Genomic DNA, 26,037 nt, shown 5'->3' on the forward strand with positions numbered 1-26,037 from the left:
ATCCTCTTAAACTGTCAGGTTGGATGGGGAGTGTTGCTGCACAGCTTTTTTCAGGTCTCTCCAGAGATGTTCGATCGGGTTCAAGTTCGAGCTCTGGCTGGGCCGAAGCCACTCCTGCTTTGTCTTGGCTGTGTGCTTAGGGTCGTTGTCCTGTTGGAAGGTGAACCTTCACCCAAGTCTGCGGTCCTGAGTGCTCCGGAGCAGGTTTTTAGTGACCATATTCCCCGTGCATCCCGCAAAGGCGGAGGTGTTGCTAACATTTACGATAGCAAATTTCAATTTACAAAAAAAAAAATGGCGTTTTCGTCTTTTGAGCTTCTAGTCATGAAATCTATGCAGCCTACTCAATCACTTTTTATAGCTACTGTTTACAGGCCTCCTGGGCCATATACAGCGTTCCTCTCTGAGTTTCCTGAATTCCTATCAGACCTTGTAGTCATAGCAGATCATATTCTAATTTTTGGTGATTTTAATATTCACATGGAGAAGTCCACAGACCCACTCCAAAAGTCTTTCGGAGCCATCATCGACTCAGTGGGTTTTGTCCAACATGTCTCTGGACCTACTCACTGCCACAGTCATACTCTGGACCTAGTTTTGTCCCATGGAATAAATGTTGTAGATCTTAATGTTTTTCCACAAAATCCTGGACTATCGGACCACCATTTTATTACGTTTGCAATCGCAACAAATAATCTGCTCAGACCCCAACCAAGGAGCATCAAAAGTCGTGCTATAAATTCTCAGACAACACAAAAATTCCTTGATGCCCTTCCAGACTCCTTCTGCCTACCCAAGGACGTCAGAGGACAAAAATCAGTTAACCACTTAACTGAGGAACTCAATTTAACCTTGCGCAATACCCTAGATGCAGTTGCACCCCTAAAAACGAAAAACATTTGTCATAAGAAACTAGCTCCCTGGTATACAGAAAATACCCGAGCTTTGAAGCAAGCTTCCAGGAAATTGGAACGGAAATGGCGCCACACCAAACTGGAAGTCTTCCGACTAGCTTGGAAAGACAGTACCGTGCAGTACCGAAGAGCCCTCACTGCTGCTCGATCATCCTACTTTTCCAACTTAATCGAGGAAAATAAGAACAATCCAAAATTTCTTTTTGATACTGTTGCAAAGCTAACTAAAAAGCAGCATTCCCCAAGAGAGGATGGCTTTCACTTCAGCAGTAATAAATTCATGAACTTCTTTGAGGAAAAGATCATGACCATTAGAAAGCAAATTACGGACTCCTCTTTGAATCTGCGTATTCCTCCAGGGCTTAGCTGTCCTGGATCTGCACAGCTCTGCGAGGGCCTGGGATCGGGAGAGACACTTAAGTGTTTTAGTACTATATCTCTTGACACAATGATGAAAATAATCATGGCCTCTAAACCTTCAAGCTGCATACTGGATCCTATTCCTACTAAACTGCTGAAGGAGCTGCTTCCTGTGCTTGGCCCTCCTATGTTGAACATAATAAACAGCTCTCTATCCACCGGATGTGTACCAAACTCACTAAAAGTGGCAGTGATAAAGCCTCTCTTGAAAAAGCCAAACCTTGACCCGGAAAATATAAAAAACTATCGGCCTATATCGAATCTTCCATTCCTCTCAAAAATTTTAGAAAAAGCTGTTGCGCAGCAACTCACTGCCTTTCTGAAGACAAACAATGTATACGAAATGCTTCAGTCTGGTTTTAGACCCCATCATAGCACTGAGACTGCACTTGTGAAGGTGGTAAATGACCTTTTAATGGCGTCAGACCGAGGCTCTGCATCTGTCCTCGTGCTACTAGACCTTAGTGCTGCCTTTGACACCATCGATCACCACATTCTTTTGGAGAGACTGGAAACCCAAATTGGTCTACACGGACAAGTTCTGGCCTGGTTTAGATCTTACCTGTCGGAAAGATATCAGTTTGTCTCTGTGAATGGTCTGTCCTCCGACAAATCAACTGTACATTTCGGTGTTCCTCAAGGTTCCGTTTTAGGACCACTATTGTTTTCACTATATATTTTACCTCTTGGGGATGTTATTCGAAAACATAATGTTAACTTTCACTGCTATGCGGATGACACACAGCTGTACATTTCAATGAAACATGGTGAAGCCCCAAAATTGCCCTCGCTAGAAGCCTGTGTTTCAGACATAAGGAAGTGGATGGCTGAAAACTTTCTACTTTTAAACTCGGACAAAACAGAGATGCTTGTTCTAGGTCCCAAGAAACAAAGAGATCTTCTGTTAAATCTGACAATTCATCTTGATGGTTGTAAAGTCGTCTCAAATAAAACTGTGAAGGACCTCAGCGTTACTCTTGACCCTGATCTCTCTTTTGACGAACATATCAAGACTGTTTCAAGGACAGCTTTTTTCCATCTACGTAACATTGCAAAAATCAGAAATTTTCTGTCCAAAAATGATGCAGAAAAAATTAATCCATGCATTTGTTACTTCTAGGTTAGACTACTGCAATGCTCTACTTTCCGGCTACCCGGATAAAGCACTAAATAAACTTCAGTTAGTGCTAAATACGGCTGCTAGAATCCTGACTAGAACCAAGAAATTTGATCATATTACTCCAGTGCTAGCTTCCCTACACTGGCTTCCTGTTAAGGCAAGGGCTGATTTCAAGGTTTTACTGTTAACCTATAAAGCGTTACATGGGCTTGCTCCTACCTATCTTTCCGAGTTGGTCCTGCCGTACATACCAATACGTACGCTACGGTCACAAGACGCAGAGCCTCCTAATTGTCCCTAGAATTTCTAAGCAAACAGCGGGAGGCAGGGCTTTCTCCTATAGATCTCCATTTTTATGGAACAGTCTGCCTACCCATGTGAGAGACGCAGACTCGGTCTCAACCTTTAAGTCTTTACTGAAGACTTATCTCTTCAGTAGGTCATATGATTGAGTGTAGTCTGGCCCAGGAGTGTGAAGGTGAACGGAAAGGCTCTGGAGCAACGAACAGCCCTTGCTGTCTCTGCCAGGCCGGTTCCCCTCTCTCCACTGGGGTTCTCTGCCTCTAACCCTGTTACAGGGGCTGAGTCACTGGCTTGCTGGTGCTCTTTCATGCCGTCCCTAGGAGGGGTGCGTCACTTGAGTGGGTTGAGTTACTGACGTGATCTTCCTGTCTGGGTTGGCGCCCCCCTTGGTTTGTGCTGTGGTGGAGACCTCTGTGGGCTATACTCTGCCTTGTCTCAGGATTGTAAGTTGGTGGTTGAGGATATCCCTCTAGTGGTGCGGGGGCTGTGCTTTGGCAGAGTGGGTGGGGTTATATCCTTCCTGTTTGGCCCTGTCCGGGGTTTCTTCGGATGGGGCCACAGTGTCTCCGGACCGCTCCTGTCTCAGCCTCCAGTATTTATGCTGCAGTAGTTTATGTGTCGGGGGGCTGGGGTTAGTTGGTTATACCTGGAGTACTTCTCCTGTCTTATCCAGTGTCCTGTGTGAATTTAAGTATGCTCTCTCTAATTCTCTCGTTCTCTCTTTCTCTCTGAGAACCTGAGCCCTAGGACCATACGTCAGGACTACCGGGCATGCTGACACCTTGCTGTCCCCAGTCCGCCTGGCCTTGCTGCTATTCCAGTTTCAACTGTTCTGCCTGCGGTTACGAAACCCCTACCTGTCCCAGACCTGCTGTTTTCAACTCTTAATGATCGGCTATGAAAAGCCAACTGAGAGACCTGAGCCCTAGGACCATACGTCGGGACTACCGGCCGTGGTGACTCCTTGCTGTCCCCAGTCCGCCTGGCCTTGCTGCTATTCCAGTTTCAACTGTTCTGCCTGCGGTTATGGAACCCCTACCTGTCCCAGACCTGCTGTTTTCAACTCTTAATGATCGGCTATGAAAAGCCAACTGAGATTTATTCCTGATTATTATTTGACCATGCTTGTCACTTATGAACATTTTTGAACATCTTGGCATGGTTCTGTTATAATCTCCACCCGGCACAGCCAGAAGAGGACTGGCCACCCCTCATAGCCTGGTTCCTCTCTAGGTTTCTTCCTAGGTTTTGGCCTTTCTAGGGAGTTTTTCCTAGCCACCGTGCTTCTACACCTGCATTACTAGCTGTTTGGGGTTTTAGGCTGGGTTTCTGTACAGCACTTCGAGATATTAGCTGATGTACGAAGGGCTATATAAAATAAAATTGATTGATTGATTGATTGGTTTTCATGAAGGATCTCTTTGTACTTTGTGCCGTTCATCTTTGCCTCATTCCTGATTAGTCTCCCAGTCCCTGCCACTGAAAAACATACCCACAGCATGATGCTGCAACCACCATGCTTCACCGTAAGGATGGATGGTGCCAGGTTTCCTCCAGACGTGATGCTTGGCATTCAGGCCAAAGAGTTCAATCTTGGTTTCATCAGTCCAGAGAAGCTTGTTTCTTATGGTCTGAGAGTCTTAAGTTGTCTTTTGGCAAACTCCAAGCGGGCTGTCATGTGCCTTTTACTCAGGAGTGGCTTCCTCTGGCCACTCTACCATAAAGGCCTGATTGGTGCAGTGCTGCAGAGATGGTTGTCCTTCTGGAAGGTTCTCCCATCTCAACAGAGGAACTCTAGAGCTCTGTCAGAGTGACCATCGGGTTCTTTTTCACCTCCCTGACCAAGGCCCTTCTCCCTCGATTGCTCAGTTTGGCCGGACGGCTAGCTCTAGGAAACGTTTTGGTGGTTCCAAACTTCTTCCATTGAAGAATGATGTAGGCCACTGTGTTCTTGGGGACCTTCAATGCTGCAGACATTTTTTGGTACCCTTCCCCAGATTTGTGCCTCGACACAATCCTGTCTCGGAGCTCTACGGACAATTCCTTCGACCTCATGGCTTGGTTTTTGCTCTTACATGCACTGTCAACTGTGTGACCTTATATAAACTGGTGTGTGCCCTTCTAAATAATCTCCAATCAATTGAATTTACCACAAGTGGACTCCAAGTTGTAGAAATATCTCAAGAATGATCAATGGAAACAGGATGCACCTGAGCTCAATTACGAGTCTCATAGCAAAAGGTCTGAATACTTATGTAAATAAGGTATTTCTGTTTTCTAAAATCCTGTTTTCACTTTGTCATTATGGGGTATTGTGTGTAGATTGCTGAGGAACATTTAGTATTTAATCCATTTTAGAATAAGGCTGTAGCCTAACGAAATGTAGAAAAAGTCAAGGGGTCTGAATACTTTCCCAATGCACTGTATGTATACTGTAGCTAAGAAAATAGACTAAGTGTATGCTGTGTAGTATGCTATTAGTAGCACATGTACCTTACCCTAATAATAACTTAGCCTACTGTTCCGACTTGGTGTTGCACATGTAGCCTATAGCCTGTTTTAGAGAAATGTAATAATTGAATATTGTAAGAGCTGTCATTGTCTGCTTATATGCCCCCTTTATTTATCCTACGGTTCTGACTTGGTGTACAGGGAGAATACTGTAAGAACGGCCATGTTCTGAATTTCAAAAGTGCTTAAGAAATAGTTACATTGACTACGTCCGTCTTAGCTCACTCATGAATGTCTTAATCGAAATTACGGGTTGCCTCTTATCCGCTCATCATTCCCTTATGGCATAGTTTGTACATCTTAATTGTCAGTAGAAACCACATTTGTTTAAGCAAGTTAGCCATATTAGCTATGTTTTTTAAAAGGCAGTAAATTAGGCTGAATGAACTGTTTCGCTGCCAGACAAGGCTCCGCTGATATCAAGGTGTAGCGGTGGTAAGGATTCACTCCATGGTGCTGAAAAGAAAACTCTGCTGTTGGGACAGCTTTATGTAGGCCTTAACAGTTTGTGGGCACAGTTTGCTGGCATGCATTTTTCGAGTACTTCCAGGTCTCCGGAAAGCAGTAGTGATACACATATCATTCAGAAGGTGGACATATACTGCATATAGACTTACTGTGTGCAGTCACTCACTCTTCCTTTAAGTAGTGTCGCTGGCTGAGTCTTACTGTGTGTTTGACTATGCATGCTTCTGGTGACCAAGCAGCACACAGGGCACTGCTTCATTCCTGTCTATTCAATACAAGTCACTCAGCATGCTTCTGGTGACCAAGCACTGCGCAGGTCACTGCTTACTTCTTCCAGTCTTTTCAATAGTCATACACAGTGTGATAGTCTCCTACACTGTGTATGACAGGCTCCTGCTACAGTATGTTTTGTTCTCGTTGTTTGGCATTTTGACCTCTTATGACCCCATTTGAAAGATTTAAATGTAATTTTGGGACTATCAGCTACTATGTAAGAAAGAATGAGTTCCTGAAGGCAATTTTCTTCATGTCTGCCAGCGTTACTATTCCAATTACAAGTAATTGCTTTATTGAATGGCAAACACAGAAAATTGAATGGTGTTGTTTTTGTTTCAGTTGAGATGTCCTCTTACATTTTACATTTACATCATTTAGCAGACGCTCTTATCCAGAGCGACTTACAAATTGGTGCATTCACTCTTGCCGTAAGTACCTCAGCAGTTAGTCCAGCTCAGACAAAGAGACCCCTGGGATTTTATAATCACTTTGCAAAAAGAGAGTGGATTGGGAGTTGGAGGTTGGTGTGGAGGGAAGTGTCATCTCAGGACACACACACACACATACTTCGTCCCTGTAAACAAAGTTAAATCATCCGGCTGCCGTTCTGTTTTCCTGCCCTTCCATGGTCAGAAGAAAACAATATCCCTGCTTTCCCTCGGTGAGGGGGTTGAGAGAGAGCATGCTTTCCTGTGCTGTGTGCTACGTGCCAAGCAGGGGCATAGGGTAGGTAGATACGTGCCAACCAGAAGCATTGGGTGCGGGAGGGTGGATGTGTACCAACGGGGATATTGTACCCCGGCCTTTAGACGTGTAGCCTACTATAGCACATTAAAAAAATTAAAATAAACAACGTTTTATTGTCACATACACTGGTTATGTGCAGTGAAATGTGTTGTTTTACAGGGTCAGCCTTAGTAGTATGGCACCCTGGAGCAAATTGGGGTTAAGTGCCTTGCTCAAGGGTACATTGACAGATTTTTCACCTTGTCGGCTCGGGTATTCGAACTAGCGACCTTTCGGTTACTGGCCCAACGCTCTAACTGCTAGGTTACCTGCCACCTAGTATGAAGGAAATAAGAGGTTGTTTTGTGAGCCATTGGAGCCAATGCTAACTACTGTTAACGCAATGGCTGGAAGTCTACAAGAACATCCCATAGACTTCCAGGCATTGCGCTAACGTTAGTTAGTGATTGCGCAAAAACACAAGAAAGCAACTTCCTTCAAGCTGTACGCAGAGAAATAATAATAATATCCACGAGTTCATCTGACTCTGGGGAAGTAGATAAAGGGCCTCATTGCCAAAATCTAGAACTACCCCTTTAAGCCTTTACTCCTGTTATATATTTATCATGCCAGTAATCGAGTCATACTGTTAAAATAACAACACAGGCATGTATCATTTATGCTTAGGCTCCTGCCAAGGGAGGGATACTGTTGTGGAGCCTACCTCCTGTCTTTAAAGTTTTACCTGCTCAGTCAGGTTAAGACCAGTGAATTCCAGATACCCCAAAGCTGCCACAGACAGAGCCAGCCAGACAGAGGAAAAGCTTCAGTTTCACTAGACAGTGAAATACTGTGGGCTGGGCTGGCACAACAGATGGAGCTTAGAGACTCCATGCAGTACACAGGCTCCTTTTGTCTTTTCTTTCTTTCCACTGCAATTTAGACTCCTTCTTTTTCCATCTCCTCCCTCTATTACGCTGTGATTTGGACATCCTCAACATCCCAAATTAGATGGCCATGAAGCCAATTCAGTCCTTTTCTTATCCATGATTGTGTATGTGCCTTAGGTTGTGTCCCCACTGGGGTTCTGATGGTGGGGAGTCTGGGTACCTAGTGCTCTGATAGGTTTCTGTGCTTGAAGCCATCTCCAGGCTCTAGACACCATGGGCAGCCATGTTAAATGTTAATCTCATTATTGTATGCAAACAGTTAAAGGTCGCCATGTGTACTGTGACCTTCTCCCATGATGCCCCCCTGCCTTGAGCCAGGTATGACATACAGTAGGTGGGGCATCTCCATTATATTTCCTTGATTCCTTGGCATTGCATACTCCTCTCTCCTTGCCGTCTTCTCTTAACGCATTGGAGGAGAAGGGCCGTGGGGAGGAACCTGAGATCTTCTCCTCCAATTGGTTTTGAGAAGGATGCGAGGATAGAGGAGTATGAGTCTAATCAAGGATATACAATTGAGGTTCACCCATAGAAGGGTAAGTGGATGTGAATAAAGGATTGTGGGAGAAATTAGGCTTGTGTTATTTCAGGGAAGAATCAATATGCCAAAAGAGGAACAGGATGTAGGGAGGTGTGAGGTGATGTTAACCATTTGAACTTGAAGGGTTAGTTTGAGGTTGTCTATACGCTGAGAAAACTGCCCAGAACAGACAAGGGTTCACCGGAAATGCCCTTTGCTTCTAGCCTGGTACTAGATCTGTTTGTGCTCTTGCCAACGCCATTGCTAATTTTCAAGCAAAACATGACAGAGTGACAAGGAGTTGGCATTATAGTGAGAAAAAAAAACACTGGCACTCAGGCTACCTTTTCTCCACTAGGCATTAAAAGCAGTAAGTCAAGTGAGGACAATGTGTGGATGATCTTTGTCTGAGTCTCTCTAATGCTATCTGTCTCTTTGTCTAGTGCCTCTTCTGTTCATGTGACCATGGAGAAATGTAAACAAACAATTGAAAGAGAGTGGATTTCAGTTTTTCCTTTTTGAGGTGGATCAGATTACGTTATGACATGGTGACTGGGCCAGGACACATTCAAGGCTAATGTAAGGATAATGTAAACAGAAAAATTGCAAAAATGTGGTTGAAGAAAGGCAGATTTTCACATTTGGTTAGTGTAAATGTCACAGGGTGACTGACCCAGGGTAATGTAAGGATAATGTAAGCCTAGAAGCTGCAGATTTGATGTCAAAGAAGACTTATTTCACTGGTCTAAAAAGGCTTGGTGCCCCATTAACTCTTTCATGGGTCTGTCTTTTAAAGTCAACATCCGCTCTCTGCGTTCTGAATCATAAACATCTATCCACAATGAATCATTCCAGATCTATAGGGTCAAGAATACAATACAAAAGTGTTTTTATTTATTATTATTTTTATTTATCACAAGTATTTAGCCTGAGTGCCAGTCTGTTTGTGCTATCATCCCAACTCTTTGTCACTCATTGGCATGGCTTGACAATGAGCAATGGAGTTGGTAAGAGCACAAACATATCTGGGACCAGGCTACCAGTGTTGTGTTAAATAACCTGTGGTAAAATGAAAGTTAAGCTGAAGACGGCCTCCCTGTTTTAACTGTTACAGAAAAACGAATTAATTATGAGTGGTTCTGTTTTATTCACTTTGACATTTCACGGGCTTCTCATGCAAAAAACTACTTTGCGATTGATAGTGACTTCCTTCTCAACACTACCAACCATAAAAATAATCAAATCTTCCTACTTGCAGATTCTTTATGCTCCACTATCCTTCAGTTACATAAACACAAATTGTGGTTATCGAGGTGTGTGTGTGTGTGTATGTTCTAGACCTAGAGGGGTATTGTGAAGCATTGTGAAGCGTATAGGAATGATAAGACCTAGGAGAAAGGAATGGACCGTGGAAGACTTTAACGAATCCACTAATTGTGTACACCTACATACAAAAAGACACACACGCAATTGTTTTTCTCTTTGTTTTCTGTTTGTTTTGTTTGTAGGCCAGTTGGTTTGTTTGTTAGATCTCACTCTCACCTTCCCTCACCTTCCCTTTCTTTCTCTCTCTTTCTCTTTCTTTTCCCCTCCTTTAGTCTTATAAGCTGCAGGGAATTTCTCAAACAAACCGACACAATCAAACCCAGAAGGAACAGAGGACTGAACGCACAAATAAATCACAGAAATCTTCTCGTCCTCGAACAATACATCCCAGTGAGGCTAGACCAATGTGTATCCCAAATGGCACTCTATTCCCTATGTAGTGCACACATTTTTACCAGACCCTGGTCAAAAGTAGTAAACTATAAAGGTAAAAGGGTGCCATTTGGGATACAGACCAATATCAAAGGCCTTCATTGATTCGACTCCTTGATAATTCGGTCACAACATGAAATTATTTTTGTCCTTGGAATGCATCTAAACTAACCTGCCAGGCAGGACTCCCAGGGCAGTCTTTATAGCTACAGTACAGTGTATGTGCGTGTGTGTATTTGTGTGACTCCCCTGGCTGCAGGAGACTGATATGGCCTTGGGGTGAGCCAGAAAGAATTCACTGACTGGCTACAATGACATCTATTCAGCTAGCTCAGGCAAGTGATTCAATAATAGTGTGGGAGTTAAAGGTATGGGCTGTGTCTCAAATGGCACGCTATTCCCTATAAATTACACCACTTTTAACCAGGGTCTGTAGTGCCCCAGATGCTGGTATTTGGTACTTCAGCCTGGCTGGCCTGGTCTGGGATTTACCCAATTAATGTCATTATGAATTATCATGTTGTCTACACTTATAAAGACTAATAAACATAGACTAATATAATACCAATAAAATACAAATAATTCTATGTTTGTATGTTTTTAAGAGATATTGTGAATTTAATTTGACACTCACAATCAAAGCATTGTAGATACAGAATAATTTTTGCAGGGATGATCCTAATATATAATAAAATATATAATATATGCCATTTAGCTCACGCGACTTAGTCATGTGTGCATACATTTTACGTATGGGTGGTCCCGGGAATCGAACCCACTACCCTGGCATTAAAGTGCCATGCTCTACCACCTGAGCTACAAAGGACCACGCTATATGATAATGTATAATATAATGATGATGATTTATACTGCATGTGTCTTCAGTTTTGAGTTACTGTAAGGTATTGTGTGTGGTATGGTATTAGTTCTGTAAATGTTAGATATTAACTGTACTCACATGGTGTTATTTATTGTATTGCACCATCTGTGTTGACACGCTGGGTTCCAGAATGCTGCACAGAATTGAGTTCATTTATGGTTTATAAACACAGTGACACATTGAATAAACAATCATCTGATGTGTTGCACCATAGTGTGTATACCGTAGCTCACACTCATTTAACACCCATCTAACGTGTGGTGAGCATTCTGGCACAAAATGGTTGCCGTCCATCACCCAGGTGGGTGCCACACATTGGTGGTGGATGAGGTGAGTTTCTCCCTTACTATGTAAAGTGCTTTGAATACCTCAGTTGGTAGAAACGCGCTATATAAGACCAATCCATTATTATTATTATTATTATTATTATTATTATTATTATTATTATTATTATTATTATTAGGGTTTCATAGCTTAGAGCATGAAACGTCATTGCTCTGAAACAGAAGATAGTTGGAAATAGACAGATTCATTATCAGTGACTGAAAAGAGGGTGTTTTCAATTATAAAATGTGGTGAGTTGCACTAACTTCACGTCCAAAATCTTCATGCTTTCCATCTCCATTACGGAATAACTGCCATATTTTGCATTATGACCTATGGCAGAGAAGGGAAAATGCATTTGATCAACATTCCATTTTCAAAAATAGACTGAGACAGCACCTTGTAGTGTGTGAGGTTGCTAAAATGAAAATACATTTGCTACAAGCCCTCCTGTATTTCCTACACTCACCTGGGGAGTCTCATCGTCCGTCGCCACCCAGACAGATTGTTCCCTCGATGTTATTGAGAAGATGGGCTTGCTTCCAACACCACACTCTCCTTAATGCAGGATTGCAGCAGGTTGTAGGTCCGAGTGGCGATGGTCGGAATTCCCATGATCGCAACCATGTTCAGGAACTTCGTTGGACTCCCTCCAATGAACAAGATGGAACTTGTGATCATGAGTTTACCTAATGTCATAGTGTCATGGGTTGGCTGGCTTTTCCAGGTACTGGTGTGTCCTTAGGGACAAAGTTGGTCCAAAACAATGAGTGTGCCAATGCACCGGCACAGGATGACGCAAAATGGCTGGGCACAGCGAACCATGCACCTCAAAAGAAGGAAAGACAGGCTGCTCTCAAAGACCAGGAATTATTTTTGTTTTCCTGGTCTGTGGTCTGCTCTCTGCTCTTCATCAACTCTGATGGTATCTAGATCATCTTCCTCCGAATCCTCATCTGAGGTCATCTCCCACGATCTTCATCACCATCATCTTCGTCTGCTCCACAACACTCAGCCAACTCTTCCGCCGGAAGTTTCCTCTTCTTAGGGGTATCGATCTGGAGATCTACCTGGATTCCCCTAGAGTATGTAGATCTTCTCCTAAGGGCCTGGCAGGATTGTATTACTAGTGGTAGAGTTTGTGTCCCTTGGGTTCTGTGTTTTTGCTCATCCACATTATCATCCAAAGCAACGTCCACTGCGTCATCCACAGCATCGTCTTGCCCAAATGCATTTGGAAAATCTGGAATGGTAATTCATAGAAATGTGTAAGTAGGATTTGTATGCCAACAAGAAAACGGATTAGGCTACACATTTTGTCTGACTATAGGCACCATTCCAGCTCTGAATGACATTTATATCTGCACCATAATATGCTCCTGAACACAATCCGAATTCCCTTGAGTGTCTTGCCAAAGGCATATGAATTAACTACCATATATTTGATCTAGCCAATGTGTGGACGATACGTCATTATCCTACATTTGTTTTGATCCGCAAAAATATTTATGACCGGCAGCTGTCAATTGGATGCACACAACGGTATATCTGTAAAGTTTTGGATGATAGACATAGACTGCAAGCTTGCAAATGTGTATTCTAAATGTCCTGGACTGTTTTGTTGTCACACTACCATAATGTGTGCACCACAGAGTTTTGGCACAAGACATGATAGCCAGTCTAGCTGAGACTAGCTAACGTCAGCTAGCTAGCCAACTCAACTGTCAGGCAGTGGGAATTGGCTAGCTAGTTTACCCATTTCATCGTAGCTATAAGATGAATAGTTTAGGATTTCATTCTGGATACGTTTAAGTATGGGCAGGATGTCTAATATAGCTATAGGGCAGTAATTGTTGTAGCTAATGACACTGAAAACCAAATGTATGTCTCATAGCTATGTAATATTAGCTAGCTAGCTAACTTACCTCCTACAGTGCCTACAGAAAGTATTCATCCCCCTTGACTTATTCCACATTTTGTTGTTACAGCCTGATTTCAAAATGGATTAAATATATTTTCTCACCCGTCTACACACAATACCCCATAATGACAAAGTGAAAACATACTTTTAGAAATGTTTTCTAATTTATTGAAAATTAAATACAGAAATACTTTGAGTCAATACTTTGTAGAAGCACCTTTTGGCAGTGATAACAGCTGTGAATCTTTCTAGGTAAGTCTCTAAGAGCTTTCCACACCTGGATTGTGCAACATTTGCCCATTATTATTTTCAAAATTCTTCAAGCTAGACAACCATTTTCAGGTCTTGCCATAGATTTTCAAGTAGATTTCAATCGAAACTGTAACTTGCCCACTCAGGAACATTCATTGTCTTCTTGGGAAGCAACTCTAGTGTAGATTTGTGTTGCCTTGTGTTTTAGGTTATTGACCTGCTGAAAGGTGAATTAATCTCCTAATGTCTGGTAGAAAGCACACTGAACCAGATTTTCCACTAGGATTTTGCCTGTGCTTAGTTCCATTCCATTATTTTTTTCTGAAAAACTCCCTAATCCTTAACGATTACAAGCATACACATAACATGATGCAGACCACTCTGCTTGAAAATATGGAGAGTGGTACTCAGTAAGGTATGGGATTTGCCCCTGTCTTGACGTGACTTTCATTATTGTGATGACTATAATTTATAGAATAATTACTACTATGTTTAATTGTTACTAGATTAAATTAATCATGAAAAAATTAACTCGTTAGGAATTTGGAGCACCACGGGAAAAGTTGTTTAACGAGTTACCGTTTATTTACTAACTAATTAAAATGATAACACAAGATACAAACACATACATATAGGTTAGGGATTAGAACTTAATATAATGAAAACAGGTCCCTAGCAGACTAACACAATATGACACTTGTTACAACAGATGGCAAGTTAAAGAGAGAGTGAGAGAGAAATCACTTGGATACACATGGAACTACGCTCACAGTAATCCTAATACCTTGCCAAGAACTGCCACCCGTTTGGTAAGAAGTAATGCATGTATTTACGTGTTGGAGGTCTTCGTCGTCTCTGTTGGACCCAGGCCTTTGTGGAAAGGGATGGGCTTTAGATGTAAGGCTCTGATTGTCCACAAGAGGTCACAATTTCCTTCTTCTTAGTTGTCTGTTTACTTTCACTCGTTCTGGAAGTGGTCTTCTGAGGACGGCTAATCAGCCGTGTCGATGATCCCCTGTGGGGTGATGAGAGCAGTGTAGTAAACGATGGTTTGAAGAAAGTAACAGGGTGGTCCCATTTAAATTCACCTTGTTAGATACAGTGCTTAGAACAGCTACTCAGCCGTAACGTTGATTGTTAGTGCAGGCAACTTTGTTGTCTTCACCTCGTGTTGGTTTTCAGGGTCGGGACCAATATGGACCTCGCTGCAGCTGGAGGTCCGTCTAGTCTTTTTTGTTAATTCTTAACTCAATCTTTTATGCACTCTGGTAAAGAGGGCATTTACGTAATGCGGACACTATCTGAGCTCCCGTGGGTGTGGCTAGTTACTGGGGCAAAGTATTCTGAACACTATGATTTCGTTAAAGAACCAAAATCATCTTCCTATCGTTATAAAAATATTATCTTCCTCCTGGATATTTCAAACACATTATAATGGATGCAGACTTGAAATGCACAGTATGAAAGCTCCTCAAGTTGCAATGTTTTCGTTATAAATTTTTTATAAAAGTTTTAATGACATAACAAAATAGACATTACTTTTCCAAATTCCCTCTCTCATCACTCCCAATATTCGGATGTTGAAATATACTGTTCCAGTGTCCACCTTTGGTCGTTTAGAGTTTTGGGCGGCAATCCCTGTAACACAGAGACATTCAGATCTGCAATACTATGGAATAACAAGTAGTTAGCTGCTCCAAACCATTTGGCGCGAGGGGTCATAACCCCCCCACCCCTCCCCCAACCCCCACCCCTCCCCAACAATCTCTCCTTTGTTCTACGGGAGAGAGAGAGAGAAATCTGTAGACTGTTGCTTCTCTGTATTCCGATCTTGGGCTTCTCACGTTAAACCATCACGAGAGTAATGACAGTCTCCCTCTGGTCGGTTCCAACCTAGGAAGTATTCTGCAAGTTGTAATCCCCCCCCCCCAACCTGTAGTCCAGGCTAGTGGATCTAGGCAGTGACTTAGACAAACGTTAATAACGCACACCACTCACTAAATACATCATTACATTTTCCCCAAATGAGTGGCGCTGTGGCACTAACTGGTGGTTGTATGGGGAACTTGTTTGTGGCTCTATCAAGTGTCAAAGGAAATGAAGCAAAAACAAAGACACAAACAAACAAAAGATATACAAAATATAGTGACCACACCTTAATCATCTAATTGGACTATGTTCTATATACGTTGGATGTCTTGGCTAAATTACTCTATCATGGCATTGTCTCTAATGTCATATCTAGGGCGATCCTATTCGAAGGTGGGTAGTTAAGGCACTCTCTATATGGCACCCTGAAGGACAAAGCTTGCATTGGGGACACTACAGGGCTGACCTAGCGGGCTCTGGAGAAGAGGCGGGGGATGCTGTGGATGGACCACCTGATGCCGTTTCAGGATCTATTGCCAATTTTCCAGAAATCAGGATTGCTTCCGTCCCACCGGTGATTCTGACATAAGACCTCATTAGTTCTTCCATTGTGCGTGTGCGCCTGTGTACATAGTAGGTGCACACACCAAGGGCGATAAGACCAAGGATCGTGGTAACACTCAGAATACTGTCCGGCACCGTCCAAGAGCGGATGACAGACCAATCTTTTGGCTGGTAGTCAGTCGGGTCAACTAAGAGTGCCTCATCCAGTACGCTAAGATCAACAGTCATTGATCCCTCATACTGGATTTGGTTTTGAATGGTCTGTGGTAACTCAAGGGAACGTTTAGCAAAAGCGTCAGGCATTTCAATATTGGTGTCTATCCTGTCGTCAGGAAGTTGGTATAGGGCTAGGTCGTCTGTGGATAATCGCCCCCTCTGGTACCTTAACAAAAACAGTCTGGTTGGGGAGGTTCAGTTGGGTGTTTGAGTCATGGCGTTCGTAAGTCATAGTGGCGGACGTGAGCAGGGTGTTAACCAGCCATCGATTCCCTACCACCTCCACCTGTGTGGTGGTGACCCCATCCCTTGCTGTTAGTTTGGCTCTACAGCATCCTTCACTGGCTATAGGCTTAAGTCCACAAAGGAACTCGGTGTTATCCCTGACAAATGGTTTGCTAGGACAAAGGTAGTGGACGTCTTTGGTTAAAGTACACATTAACAGGTTAGGGGTAAGATAGAAATCTGGATTGTGTTCCTGATAAGTTACGACTGGGGGTGTGGTGATTTTCACATGGGTGCTGTCGCGCCAAAACCCTACGTTTAGAACCGTTTCCACATCTGTATCCGAGTCTGTAAACAAAACCGGTGGGCTTGTTTCTTGATCGAGTGGCCCCTGGATAGGGTTTGGAGTGAGTGCTGGGGTAATTTGATTGTTCACGCCTCTTCAAATGGTGTTACTTTCTCCGGACCTGTTGTTCGGTGAGTCCACGCCTAGTCATGGCGACCTATCTTTGTCCTGTTTTGCAAATTTGTCTCGCTCCTGTAGTTCTCTTAGCAGAGCTTGTCTTAGAGTATTGGTGTATGCTTCAGTGTTCATTGAACCCTTTGTCACCTTTTGTTACTCTTGTGCCATGACCCTTTTTGTGGGTTGGGTGCAGGAATGTGGCGGCCATGTTGATTGTTACGATACCGGTTTGGTTGGGAATGTTCGGTATAGTTCGTTTTACCACTAAGGTTATTGATTTGGTTGTTTCGTGGTAGGTACCTTTTGTCTGTCATCACTCACCGCTCTTATCCTTAATTCCGCACACCCTCTAACTGGAGTGAGTGCTCCTGCTCAATATTGAAAATCGAGACGTCAGGGCTCTTAGAGCGGCTCACTTTTGATGCCTCAAAAGCTTTGCTTGCAAGCTCTCTAAGTTCTGAGATTGGCAAACTTACGTCGGCTGTAGGGCCCAAGTAGTTAATGAAGGTGGAATACATGTTTGACAGAAACATTTGTTTGAATGGTAGTAGCTCTTGCATTCCTATTTCAGTGAGTAGGCCAAAGTAAGCTGAACGTAGCCTATGATAGTATGCTTGTGGGTGTTCGCTTCACGCTTGTTTGACAGTGTTAGCCAGCGTGCTGTTTGCCAGCTGTTTGCCAGTCACAGAACCAGTTAATTATATTGTTAAAGCTGTGGCAAGTTTTGTGTAGTCGTTTTGCACGGAATGTTGTTGTAGGCGGATGAACCTAGTAACGTTGCTTGATTCATTAACGTCTATAAACCAAATAAAATTGTTTTTGCAGCATCCAACTACTCAAAACCCAACATTTTACATAAGTTTCAACAACCAATAATCATCAAAATGAGCAAGCTATCAGAGGGGGTGCCATCCATTCCCCCAATAATAAGTGAACCCTCACCCACAGAAAGATTGATCGCTGACCTCAGCTGCGATGCAAACCCAAACTATGCCGAAGGGTTGAGAATGTTAGATCACAATGCCATAAGCGAAAAAACTGCAGAAATTGCGACCGACGCCCTCCAAAATAGGCCAGCAGGCATAGGCCTTGTAAAGATTCTCTCCAGTTTAACCCTGAACTATGCCCACCAGCAGAGATGGACATTGGTTCAATACCGCTGTGCTCAGCAGAAGCACGAGCAAGAAACTGTTGAGATGAAGGGACAGGTGGAGAGAACCAGGAAGCTAATGACAAAAGCCGACAAAGACAAGATACTGCTTGCCGAGGAGCTGCATTTGAGAACGGAGCAATTAAAAGATCTGGCAAAAACTTATGACAACGAATGAGAACAAACTGTTGAACTACAGGAACAACTCCATTTAGCCAAGACTAAATATGACGAAGTCCACGCAAAACTAGATCAATTTGACAACCTACTTAAAACCAGGGACGAGCAACTTGATACCATGCAAGCAGTGTTGAATGACACCACTCAAAGCAATAAGGTTCTAGTCCAAAAGCTGCAAACCACAGATGATCAGTTAAAGAACATAATGTCAATGTTGGATGTTAAAACAGCGGATCTCATTGAAGTCACTGGTCAAATGAATGATGAGAGAACCCAGGTGAGGAAGGTTGAAACATTTAACTCTAACCAAGCAGAGGAAATCTCATCACTGAATCTCTCGCTACAGACTCAAAACCTCTACCTGCAAACCATGACATAAGTATGAGGCCGAAAGGAGCAAGTGCGACACTCACGTGTCTGAAATAAATACTCTAGGTGCCCAAGTGGACTTGGCGATGCAGCAGAATTCCACCCTTGGGTACCGTCTAGAGGAACTCCGAACCAGTCACGCGCTGCAGCATGACTACCCAGCCAAACAACCAAGCTCGCAACCGGAGCTTGGTACACAAAGGAGTGAAGACGACAGAAGGTTTCAGCCTTTACCTGTTTCAGGTGTCCATCAGTCTTTTCCTCTTGGCCATTTGGCACAGAGTAATATGGCGCCTCCTCGCCAACCAGACTAAGGATCAGTTTCTCCTCTTGGCCTTTCAGCCAATTCTTACCCTCAGGATGATGCAAAACCTCCCTGCGCACTAGGCACGGAACGCCTTGATAAGATCATCAAGACCTTCTGCACCTTTGACCCAACCTCAGGAAAGCCGAACCACACTGAGACGTTCCTAGCAGACCTAGAGGGCGCGTTGGATGGCTACCCGAACGCTACGGATACTGACCGGCGCGGAAACATAAAATAAATGTTTTTGCCATTGGTCTTACTCACGCTACTGAAGCGCGATAGACAGAGAGATAATACTTTGCATCGGCCAACAACTATATATTCTCAAATGTCTTTAATTGACTGGCCCATATGTCCTTGCTCAAGAAATTAATACTGACCGAGTCTACTCGCTCCTGAAACGCGAGAGACAGAAATAGTACCACGTTTGGCCCAACTTTGTCTATTTCTCTTGATACCCACATTGGCTGGCCCATATGTCCTAGCTCGTAGCATTCAGTAAATCCCCTACACACTGACTTTTCGTCAGATATACAGTGAGGGAAAAAAGTATTTGATCCCCTGCTGATTTTGTACATTGGCCCACTGACAAAGAAATGATCAGTCTATCATTTTAATGGTAGGTTTATTTGAACAGTGAGAGACAGAATAACAACAAAGAAATCCAGAAAAACGCATGTCAAAAATGTTAAAAATTGATTTGCAATTTAATGAGGGAAATATTTGACCCCCTCTCAAGTATTTGACCCCCTCTCAATCAGAAAGATATCTGGCTCCCAGGTGTCTTTTATACAGGTAACGAGTTGAGATAAGGAGCACACTCTTAAAGGGAGTGCTTCTAATCTCAGTTTGTTACCTGTATAAAATACACCTGTCCACAGAAGCAATCAATCAATCAGATTCCAAACTCTCCACCATGGCCAAGACCAAAGAGCTCTCCAAGGATGTCAAGGACAAGATTGTAGACCTACACAAGGCTGGAATGGGCTACAAGATCATCGCCAAGCAGCTTGGTGAGAAGGTGAGAACAGTTGGTGCGATTATTCGCAAATGGAAGAAACACAAAATAACTGTCAATCTCCCTCAGCCTGGGGCTCCATGCAAGATCTCACCTCGTGGAGTTGCAATGATCATGAGAACGGTGAGGAATCAGCCCAGAACTACACGGGAGGATCTTGTTAATGATCTCAAGGCAGCTGGGACCATAGTCACCAAGAAAACTATTGGTAACGTGGATGGGTATTCCAGCATGACAATGACCCAAAACACACGGCCAAGGCAACAAAGGAGTGGCTCAAGAAGAGGCACATTAAGATCCTGGAGTGGCCTAGCCAGTGTCCAGACCTAAATCCCATAGAAAACCTGTGGAGGGAGCTGAAGGTTCGAGTTGCCAAACGTCAGCCTCGAAACCTTAATGACTTGGAGAAGATCTGCAAAGAGGAGTGGGACAAAATCCCTCCTGAGATGTGTGCAAAGCTGGTGGCCAATACAAGAAACATCAGAGCTCTGTGATTGCCAACAAGGGTTTTGCCACCAAGTACTAAGTCATGTTTTGCAGAGGGGTCAAATGCTTATTTCTCTCATTAAAATGCAAATCAATTCATAACATTTTTGACATGCGTTTTTCTGGATTGTTTTGTTGTTATTCTGTCTCTCACTGTTCAAATAAACTTACCATTAAAATTATAGACTGATCATGTCTTTGTCAGTGGGCAAACTTACAAAATCAGCAGGGGATCAAATACTTTTTTCCCTCACTACAACACCAGAGTCAATCTCACCCTACTAGTGTCTGGATGAAAAGGGACCACACACACGCCACTCTCAACAACAATCCTGCCTACAGCGCTATTGGTGTATAACGTATCTTTCTACACAATTCCTATAGACTGAATTCAACAGTAAGGCCTAGTTCTATCTTAGACTCCTCGCACGGGGGCTCCAATTTGTCGTGACGTGACTTTCATTATTGTGATGACTATAATTTATTGAATAATTACCTACTATGTTTAATTGTTACTAGATTAAATTAATCATGTAACAATTAACTCACTAGGAATTCGGTGCACCACAGGATAAGTTGTTTAACGAGTTACAGTTTCCCGAATTATCTCTAAAGATATCTAGATGTCTCTTATCATTTAAGTCATTTATTGATCATTTACCTCACATCAGTCTCATTCTGAAAGTCGTACACTCTTTAAGTCTGCACGAACCCAGGTCTTACTGATCATTCCATACCACACAAAATTATTTAATTCTTTATTTACTAACTAATTAAAATGATAACACAAGATACAAACACATACACGTATAGGTTAGGGATTAGAACTTAATACAATGAAAACGGGTCCCTAGCGGACTAACACAATATGACACTTGTTACAAAAGATGGCGAGTTAAAGAGAGAGTGAGAGAGAGAACACTTGGATACACATGGAACTACAATCAATGTTACGGCTGAGTAGGTTGAGTAGGTGTTCTAAGTACTGTATCCCGACCCTGAAAAGCAAACATGAGGTGAAGACGACAAAGTTGCCTCCACCAACAATCAGTGTTACGGCTGAGTAGGTGTTCTAAGTACTGTATCTAAGAAGGTGAATTTAAGTGGGACCATCATGTTACTCTCTTCAAACCATCGTCATGTGGACAATCAGAGCCTTACATCTAAAGCCATCTAAAACCAATCTCTTTCGGATTGGCTTTAGATGTAAGGCTCTGATTGTCCACAAGAGGTCACAATGTCCTTCTTCTTAGTTGTCTGTTTACTTTCACTCGTTCTGGAAGTGGTCTTCTGAGGACGGCTAATCAGCCTTGTCGATGATCCCCTGTGGGGTGATGAGAGCAGTGTAGTAGACGATGGTTTGAAGAGAGTAACAGGATGGTCCCACTTAAATTCACCTTCTTAGATACAGTACTTAGAACACATACTCAGCCGTAACATTGATTGTTAGTGGAGGCAACTTTGTCGTCTTCACCTCATGTTGCTTTTCAGGGTCTGGACCAATATGGACCTCGCTGCAGCTTGAAGTCCGTCTAGTCTTCTTTGTTAATTCTTAACTCAATATTTTATGCACTCTGGTAAATAGGGCGTTTACGTCATGCGGACACTCTGAGTATTCTGAACACTATGATTTCGTTAAAGAACCAAAATCATCTTCCTATCGTTATAAAAATATGATCTTCCTCCTGGATATTTCCTACACTTAATAATGGATGCAAACTTGAAATGCACAGTATGAAAGCTCCTCAAGTTGCAATGTTTTTGTTATAATGTTTTTATAAAAGTTTTAATGACATTAATTTTCCAAATTCCCCCTCTCATCACTCCCAATATTCGGATGTTGAAATATTCTGTTCCAGTGTCCACCTTTGGTCGTTTAAAGTTTTGGGTGGCAATCTGTCCCTGTAACAGAGACATTCAGATCGCCAATACTATGGAACAACAAGGAGTTAGTTGCTCCAAACCATTTGGCGCGAGGGGGTCATAACCCCCCCCCAACAATCTTTCCTTTGTTCTGCGAGAGAGAGAGATCTGTAGACTGTTGCTTCTCTGTATTCCGATCTTGGGCTTCTCACGTGAAACCATCACATGAGAGTCATGACACCCCAAACATAACACTTTGTATTCAGGACAAAAATTTAATTGCTCTGCCACATTTTTTGTAGTAGTACTTTAGTGCAGAGGTCTCCAACAGGTAAATCGCGAGCTACCAGTAGCTCACAGCGGCCCTATGAGTAGCTCGCCAAACAATTCTGAAAGTACATGCAATTTTCACGTGTTCCACTGCAAAATGACATAAACTAATTTCGCAAGTATCACAAGCTACCAGCTACTATCTAATCAACGCAACATTGACATTATCCCATCCTTGGTTAGCCACTTTTGTCTTAAAATGCCAAACCTAGCACAATATCTGCTAATTAATTTCCAGCATTATTGACCCTGTCTGTCTGTGTGGTGCGCGCGTTTGTCTCACTCCATGTGTAGCCAGTTGATGTGAAAACCGTCTTGTGGGTAAACAGAAATAATTTTCCCAAAACGTTCTCAATTAAATGTTAACTGCAAAGTAGGCTTACCTGGCAGAAGTATATCATGAGTAAGTATACCATTTGTATCTATTATTTGTTATTTGCTAACTTTGCCAGGATATGAGCAACAGCAGTACAGAACCCTCGCTAGACCTGCACATTTAAAGGGGAATTACACTCAAATCGAAATGTGTTCATTTTCTTCCAGACCCCCCCCAAAAAAAAATGTATTCTGATGTGTTTTAAGCATTGACATGGACTCAGAACATCCAATTACGATGTTTCTCTATGAACAATTGTAATTTTGAGTGAAAAACTAAAATCTAAAACCAGGAAGAATAAAACGGAGAAAACATAATCTGGGAAAATATAAAACATAATTTGGGGGGAAAAAATGATTTTATAGGGGCCCCCCTTTAGAGTTGTTGTTTGTTCACCATTATTTGACCAGGTATACTGACAGAAAACATAGTGCTGTTGTTCTCTTGCACACTAAGGACCCGGGGAAGAGTTGCAGGGGAGAGGAGAAAAATTTGCCTTTTAAGAAATCTAGGAAAATATTTATAGCTAGCAATGTTAAATGTTTTAAAAGTAGCTCTCATGCTAGAAAAGGTTGGAGACCCCTGCTTTAGTGCCTTGTTGCAAACAGGATGCATGTTTTGGAATATTTAGATTCTGTACAGGCTTCCTTCTTTTCGCTCTGTCAATTAGGTTAGTATTGTGGAGTAACTACAATGTTGATCCATTCTCAGTTTTCTACTATCACAGCCATTAAACTCTGTAACTGTTTTAAAGTCACCATTTCCTAATGGTGAAATCCCTGAGCGGTTTCCTTACTCTCCAGCAACTGTGTCTGCTTCTCTGTGTGTGTATGTGTTAATGGGGTGTGTGCTTCCTCTTAATCTCTGTCAGGTTCCTTCATGATAGACATTAACTAGCTCTAATTAGAAAACGTCTTAATGATGCTCTTTCTTTCTTTCCTCATTCTCTCTCGCCATCATCCTCTCTCTCTCTCCCCCCCCCTCTCTTTCTGTCTCTCTCCCTGTGTGTGTCTCTCTCTTTCTCACACACACACAGCTCAGTCAGATGTTGGGGAATGACATCAAATATCAGGTGCGAGAGCCTGTTGGACTGAGGGTCTGGATCCTCATCTCTGCAGTAACCTTCACAGTCATGGCCTTGATGGTGAGTTGATACAGTCTGAATGACACACAGTCACAACACACACATACAGGTAACTACCGAAATTTAAAAAAACAGCAACATAAAGTGTCTTAATAGGGCATTGGGCAACTACGAGCAGCCAGAACAGCATCAATGCACCTTGGCATAGATTATACAAGTGTCTGGAACTCTATTGGAGGGATGCAACACCATTCTTCCACAATAATTTCCATCATTTGGTGATTGATGGTGGTGGTGGAAATAGGGCTGTGTGGTGGTCATTAAATTTTGTCAGCCGGTAACTGTCATGCAAATAACTGCCGGTCTCACGGTTATTGACCATTAATTAACATAAACACAGAAAGCCACTGATGCTGACCTTGGAACATCGACATTTTAAAAAGTCTAAAACCCATTTAATATAGCCTACACCAGGGGTAGGCAAACCTGTTCCTGGAGTGCCGCAGGTACTGCAAGATTTTGTTCCAACTAGGCACCACACCTGACCAACTGAGCTAATTGATCAATTCAGTGATTGCCTAAATTCAACACACCTGGTCTTTCAGGTCGGTTAAATCAAAAACATGAATGGCTGCGCCACTCCAGGACCAGGGTTGCCTACACCATCAAAATAAATCCATTATTTATTTTACGCAGGTCTAAAGAAAAATGATGAAATGAAGAAAATGTTGCCTATTTCAGAACAACAGAATAGCATATGGCTGTAGGCTATACTAGTTCATTTAGCAAACAATATTTGCTTATAATTCCTGTGGCATTATTTTATAGTAAGAAGAATAGAATTGAACATAGCTGAATAAAATGGAAAGGATATTTTCCCCAAACGATTTCCGAGGGAGTGTGCACTATTGTTAACAAAGTTAACAAAGCAGTTAACAAAGTGATAATTTGAAACAGGTCCTCCTATATGCTTAATTTAGAGTTATTTATGCTACTTTAGTTGTGATAAAAACCTTATGTTATATGTTTTGATTTCTAATACGTTCTAAGGCTGCATGATGTGACTAACGATGATTTGAAAAAAGTTGCATGAAAGGCATGCACTCAGCTCAGTTTCTTGCGCAGGATGCACACACTTCATCAGTCTCATATTCACAATTTTACAAGCACTTGATAATATTCTCACCCATCAGACTATTCTCAATTTAACCTGGTCTTTACATATAGCCAACTAATATATATGTTGAATTTTTATTTATTTAGAATGGCCAAAAAATGTCACACACTTTTAATATGCCAGGTAGGCTATACCAGTTGTAAAGCAGATTAATGTGCTTAATTTAAAGAATTCAGCAATTAATATAGCAGCACGAGAAAGCTGGAATCCTCTTTTAAATACTGTCCAGTCAAAACTCGATTGCACAATGACTGGGTTTATAAGAACCCATACGTTTCACTAGGCTCTGTAGGCTATGGGCTCTCCAACCCTGTTCCAGGGGTCATAGGCCTATAGGCTACTCTTAGATTTATTTGGCCACTTTAGTTGTAATACAAACCTTATCAAAACATATAGGCCAATGGGCTAGGGTACATGATGCATGCGTCTATTCATTTAATCTCGTCTTTACATATACTAAGTAATATATGTGAAATTAGTTTTGATTTAGAATGGGCCATTATCATAGCGATTGGAGGAAGCTTTTCCCGCAGTTAATTTTCATGCCAGCCAGGCTACTTCGGTTGTAAAGCGAAGCAATGTGCTTAATGTTAGGAAGGTTGAGAAATAAGTATTGTAGGCCTAGCCCATAGAAAGCTGATGGGATCCTCGTCTTTTTAAGAGGCCATTAAAACTCATAGCCTATAGAAATGTTGCGCAACATGGGCTCATAGGAACACTTATTTCATTCCATGCATCAACCAGCTATGAGGAGCTGGCTTTCGCTGCTCAAAAGGTTATCGTATTCTGCTCAAACTCCAAATGCCAGGGACTCTCATTAAGTGTTTGAATTGATTTTCGATTGCATTTGCATTGATTTAGAGGGACAATAGAGCGCTGAGTACCAGGCCATTAGCGACTGGCCATTAGCACGTTTGGTAGGCTACTAATGACCATCAGCGACATCAGAGCACAGTTTTGGAGAAGCCTAGTTACTGTGACTCAACAGTCACATGGAATTTGACTGCGGTCATGACT

At 42.4% G+C, this 26,037-nt stretch overlaps 1 protein-coding gene across 4 annotated transcripts in view; it reads left to right on the forward strand.

Moving 5' to 3' along the window:
- LOC121577099 (tumor protein p53-inducible protein 11-like) overlaps window positions 1–26,037 on the forward strand; it is a 128,977-nt gene that overhangs the window by 89,603 nt on the left and 13,337 nt on the right. For all 4 annotated transcript variants that reach the window (XM_041890874.2, XM_041890876.2, XM_041890875.2 and 1 more), the window contains one exon: window positions 23,796–23,903. In XM_041890874.2, coding sequence (XP_041746808.2) covers window positions 23,796–23,903 — 108 coding nt within the window. The remainder of the gene's footprint in view (window positions 1–23,795; window positions 23,904–26,037) is intronic.

The sequence above is a fragment of the Coregonus clupeaformis genome, chromosome 11, assembly GCF_020615455.1.
Source record: "Coregonus clupeaformis isolate EN_2021a chromosome 11, ASM2061545v1, whole genome shotgun sequence".
NCBI lineage: Eukaryota > Metazoa > Chordata > Actinopteri > Salmoniformes > Salmonidae > Coregonus > Coregonus clupeaformis.